At 36.4% G+C, this 5,167-nt stretch overlaps 1 protein-coding gene across 1 annotated transcript; it reads right to left on the bottom strand.

Moving 5' to 3' along the window:
• Positions 1–211: 211 nt before the first annotated feature.
• LOC7465110 (triosephosphate isomerase, cytosolic) lies at positions 212–4,805 on the bottom strand. The gene is made up of 9 exons (XM_002299835.4): positions 4,543–4,805; positions 4,337–4,412; positions 3,530–3,653; positions 2,955–3,039; positions 2,667–2,799; positions 2,302–2,396; positions 1,866–1,944; positions 645–727; positions 212–532 (listed from the first exon to the last, which is right to left on the bottom strand). Exons 1-9 carry the CDS (start codon positions 4,579–4,581, stop codon positions 479–481), a joined length of 768 nt encoding a protein of 255 aa, XP_002299871.1. The 5' UTR covers positions 4,582–4,805; the 3' UTR covers positions 212–478.
• Positions 4,806–5,167: the final 362 nt, after the last annotated feature.

Below are 5,167 nucleotides of genomic sequence, written 5' to 3'. Positions count from 1 at the left end.
ATTAATCCATTATAATGTTTTTAAAAAATAAATAAATAAATCAAACTGATTAAATTTCAAGTTAATTTATTAAATTAATTAAATCCACTTGAAATTAATTTTTTTTTAATACTTGGGCCGGGCTAAGAGACAGGTCGCATGACCTGCCGGGCCGGGTTGAGTGGAATAATTATGATGTAAACATACTAATGGCTAATTGTGTAGATATGGCTATATGAAACAGAAAGAACTGCATTTAAAATCAAAATAAAACTCGAAACCAAAACCAAAAAATCCAAGGAAAACAAATCTCAAAACCACATAACAGCGCAAATCCTAAGGAGTACAGACCAAGATCTGATAACAGATTTGATTTATTACGTTTTGGAACAGCAATGGCAGATATCTCTTTTCCAGAGCGGTCAGAGCACAGAACTGCTTATTACACCACGCGCATTTAAGGAGGAAAAACTAGGACAGTTCTGACAGCTAATCTTCTTCACAGTTGACTCTTCTTCACCGTTAAAGATTTGATGATATCAATGAACTCCCGCTGGAAAAAGTAAACGGATGGTTAAAGAGCTAGGCGCCGAAAGTTTTAAAATAAGAAAGCAAGGGAGAAAGAATGGTGACGCTATAAGAAAGAAAGCAAGCAAGCAAACTACCTTGAGTGAAGCTCCACCGACTAAAAATCCATCAATATCTGGTTGCGCTGCCAACTCTTTGCAGTTAGCTCCATTTACAGAACCTACAAACATGTTGAAATGATGCATGAAGCCAGTTTTAGCAGAAAATTATTTGTCTAAAGTTTACCAATCTAAATGAAGAGTACAAGGACGATCCCTCTTCAAGTTTACCGAAAGCCATAGGGTGCAGCTGCTTCAGTTTCCAGCTCGAAGTTATTCTTCAGGGTTTTAATTCTTCAAATACAGAATTTAACTAAATAATTGCTATAATAAAACAAGAAAAATGGCCAGGGCCAACTCATTCAAATGTTGAAGTTCAGTTCGACCTCCTCTTTAGATTTTTGGCTTTGCCATTATTTAAAGAGTTGTTGAGGGAGTGACATATAGCATACAGCAGTACCACAGGGGACCAACCATGAACATGAACGCAATTGTGTATTTCTAGCAAAGAATGGACAAGAGTGGAAGCTTAGCAAGATATTTCTTGTTGGGAGATTGGAGGGAGGGGAAACTTTCCCTAGGCAGATTTGGGTTTGGATTTTCGACTTTGCAAAATGTTTTATACTGTAGAAAATTTTGGCTGGATCTTAACAACTTTTAAATTCTTTTTTCAAATTTGATAAATTTAAGGGCTAAAATGGATATTTCAAGTCAAGACCAAATTATTAGGGGGAAAAAAGGACCTAAGTTGACCCGACAAAATTAAGTGTTGAAATTTCAAAAAAACCAAAAGCCTATTAGTTTCAACTTGTCAATGTACATATAATAAAAATCAAAGATGATTAGTCATAAGTATTGATTTTTCTGTTGACGAGATCTTGTACAAATTTTACCTTAAAATCTTCGAAAATACATAGTTTGGGCAATAATTGTTTAGGAAAAAGAAGTTTGGCCAAATACCCACATCAATGCATGAGAAACTTTCTAGTTAGCATACAATGACACACCTATAAACACCGAACTTTTTTTTTGGATTCGAGGAAATTAACCCCATTCTTCAAAAAACGCACTTTGTGGGTTTAGGTGAGCGAGTAAAACCCCGGCTGTTCCAGGCTCTTACAATAGGCGCACGCCCTGACTCGAACTCGAAACCTGCTGTGCAGATCTCAAGCTCTTTGCCATCACGCCACACCTCTTAGGAACTATCAACACCGAACGTTCACATAATAACTAATAAGTGAAAAAATAGATAATGTTTACCTCCGTAGATAATTCTAGTTGTTGCAGCAACTTCGGCACCAACATTGTCATGAAGCCATTTCCTCAATTCAAGATGGACCTGGCGTATCCAGTAAATATTGTAAACAAGAAAACAAGATGATTCAAATGAATTATTTAGCAATAAGTAGACGAAACAATTGTTTGTATGTGGGCAAGGAAGAAAATAGACAACAATGAGGATTTATCAGCTTTCAGCTATCGCCATGTTGATCACACAGAAGAGTTGGTGTAGATTACAGTTCTGGAATTTTAAGTTGATATAAGTAATAGTTGTTGATATAGCATTCTCACACAAACAGAAATTGTCGATGACACTGTAGAGTTTAAATACAAGAGCTCAAGTATAACAAAAATGGCAGTATAATGTCCTAGTTATAAGATATTGGCTAGACAACTGAATTAATTTAAGACTTACTTCTTGAGCTTGATCAGGTGTCGCCACCTTTCCTGTACCGATGGCCCAAACTGGCTCATAAGCCAAAACGACATTGGCCCAATTTGAAGCTTTATCTGCAATGGAATATGACAAAATAAAAACAAAGAAAGAATGTATAGTTCTTTAAATACGTGTGTAAATGGAACCTAGTTTTGGGGAAAGATTTATTACTTTCCCTCTGCTGAGAAGGATTTGGTTTTCTACTACTGCAAGGCATCATTACAAACTAGCCATGCAATAACTTCTCTGTAAGCATGGCCTACAAGAATTCTTAAATCGATAGAGAACCAAGTTACCAAAAAATCTACATGACTACCTGTTACCTGAACAGTAAGAATAATTACCTGCAATTGCTTTTGTTTGTGCAGCCACAACAGCCATTGCAGATCCTGATTCTCTCTGCTGAAGTGTCTCGCCAATACATGCAATCACTTTCAAGCCTAAAGAAAGTGCATAAGCAACTTTATCTCCAACAAACTACAGGGATAGACATATGCAATATGGTTTAGAAATACAGCAATTTGCAGATGAAACACCAATAAATAAAAAAGCTTAATAGAAGGTATAGTTGTACATGCTAAGCAGAATATGCGTAGTGTATAATATATGCACATCAGCATCACAAAATTTACCTCATTTGACTCATTTAAAAGAGATCTCCGTTCAGAATGGCCAAGAATCACCCAGGGAATGCCCAAATTCACGAGCATCTCAGCACTGTCCATAAAGAGTCATATAAACTTCCAATAGTTAGACAACAAAGGGAGAGTAGAAGGATTGAATTATATTGTTAATGCTTAAAAGTGATGGCTATCAGAAAAACATTCAAAACACAAAATAAAACCTGTCAAAGATCATCTTAAAATTTAACTTGATCATACAAAGTTGTTGTACCATATCTTATAACCATCACATGTCAACCAAATTGGGATTCCTGATTCCCGTCCAAACACAGCAAACTCTTTGTCACAGAAGTAGCATTGATAACTACAATTAAAGATATATAAAAATATTGCTCTGATAATATTGTATATTAACCATTACACTTCTGGCAATTGGTAGTCATAGTAATGAAATGGGTACTGAGAAGGGGGACTCGAAGGTATTCCTTGTCTTTGTCATATTTACATGAAATGTCTGCTTTCCAGACTAAAACCCGCACCCTCATGGTTTGACCCAAGTACAGATTAAACGAGCATTGGCATACCTAATCTCTCCAGTAAAAGCACCACCTTTGCGAACCCAGCAATTTTGGGCAGCTACTTGGAAATCAGGTCGCTGCAAACTTTTTACCAGAGGAAGAAATACAAATGGAGGGCTCACAACAACCTCTGCAAATAAAAGGAAATATGCCTACCACAGCATCAGAGAAACTAAAACAATGTGAACGAAATTACAGCCCACAAATGGACGGCTCACCACAACAAAAATAAATGGAAATATGCCAGCCACAGCATCAGAAACTAGAACAATGTGAACAAAATTACAGCCCACATATTATGAGTGAGAGAGATAAAATTGTGTTCCTGATGAGGCAGAAAAACAGCAACTTGTTGATATAAAAAGAAATGCATGAATATTGCAGTAAAATAAAGGAACTCCAGGCTGGTTTAAATTTTGACATATAAAATGAAGCTATGTAATGGCAGCTTAGGAGGCCAGTGCGTGGCTGAATCGCTCGATATGCATGGCTTCAGCGTATAAAATCAAACTGTAACCTTCTTCTTTTTTCCAAAAATTCATAAGATTCAAAGTTTTCTGTTTACTTTTCTTTTCTTTCAAAATATGGAAATATAATGAGAAAATTCATGGATTACCATTTACCAATGCATCAAGTTCAATGATCCCAAATTATAGCCTAACTTGCAACAAGTAAAGTGGGGTTCAAACAAAATCACATATCCGAAACAAGTCGAATTAAATTCTACTTTCCAAACAAAACCAGAATTCACCAACTGTATGTAACTGATGCAGAGCTAGAAATATGAGTTAAAAAAGAAGAAGAAAAGCTTACCTACAACATCCTTGGATGGAACCTCAGCTTCATTTAGCATGGTGACAATCTTCTTCACCCCCTCAATGGTCCCATTCTGCAGCCCCGTTTTTTTTAAAAAAAAAAACAAACAAAATCAATCCATGTCGGAAATACAGTACAAGTAAAAGAAAAAATATGAGCAATATTAACAAGTAGAAGTAGTCGATAAGTAAAAGTGAGCATACGCATTTCCAGTTTCCGCCGACGAAGAATTTTCTGGCCATAGTTGAGTTGAGTTGAGTTGCTGGTTCTAGCGAGACAAGAAAACGAGGAAAAGAAGGAGAGCCGCTGCTTGAAGATCAGCCTGGTTAATGCTAGTGCCTTCCCTTTATTTATAGTGTCTGTACCGATGGAGGTGAGTTGGTGGCAAGTTTTGTCTGAGGTTCTATATTTACCATTGTTTGACTTCTCCACTCTGCAGTGAATGGTAAATCAATCGTCCATACTCTGTACTCTATAGATAAGTTGACATGGGAGGTTGCCTACCCCGTCCTACCATTAATTTGGTCCTATATTTTTTTTGTTTTGTTTTTTATTTTATTTTATCCCTCCGAGGAGACCAAGATGATAGAGATGGGCCGCGGGGAAGGGGAGGTTGCCTACCCCGTCCTACCACCTATTTATCGTTTTCTGATGGAGGAGAGAATTATTCGGGTTCAAAGATTTTCTATTAATGAAAAATAGGTTTTTTTTCATAATTGCAATGCAATGATCAATTATTAATGCATAAAGGAAAAAAGAATCCGTGTGAATACTGAATATTCCTGTACCTCTAATATAGTTAAACTACGCTCCTGGGTTCTAATTTTT

The sequence above is a fragment of the Populus trichocarpa genome, chromosome 1, assembly GCF_000002775.5.
Source record: "Populus trichocarpa isolate Nisqually-1 chromosome 1, P.trichocarpa_v4.1, whole genome shotgun sequence".
Classification (NCBI taxonomy): domain Eukaryota; kingdom Viridiplantae; phylum Streptophyta; class Magnoliopsida; order Malpighiales; family Salicaceae; genus Populus; species Populus trichocarpa.
The sequence above is the reverse complement of the archived record's forward strand: the minus strand, read 5'-3'. Positions and strand labels throughout refer to the sequence as shown.

What these genes read in the sequence shown, in the direction of transcription:
- LOC7465110 (XM_002299835.4), bottom strand. Translation starts at nt 4,581, where the DNA reads ATGGCCAGAAAATTCTTCGTCGGCGGAAACTGGAAATGC. An exon ending in TCCATCCAAGGATGTTGTAG is followed by an intron (nt 3,654 to 4,336) that starts GTAAGCTTTTCT and finishes TTTTATTTGCAG; the next exon opens with AGGTTGTTGTGAGCCCTCCA. An exon ending in ACAAACAAAAGCAATTGCAG is followed by an intron (nt 2,397 to 2,666) that starts GTAATTATTCTT and finishes ATTCCATTGCAG; the next exon opens with ATAAAGCTTCAAATTGGGCC.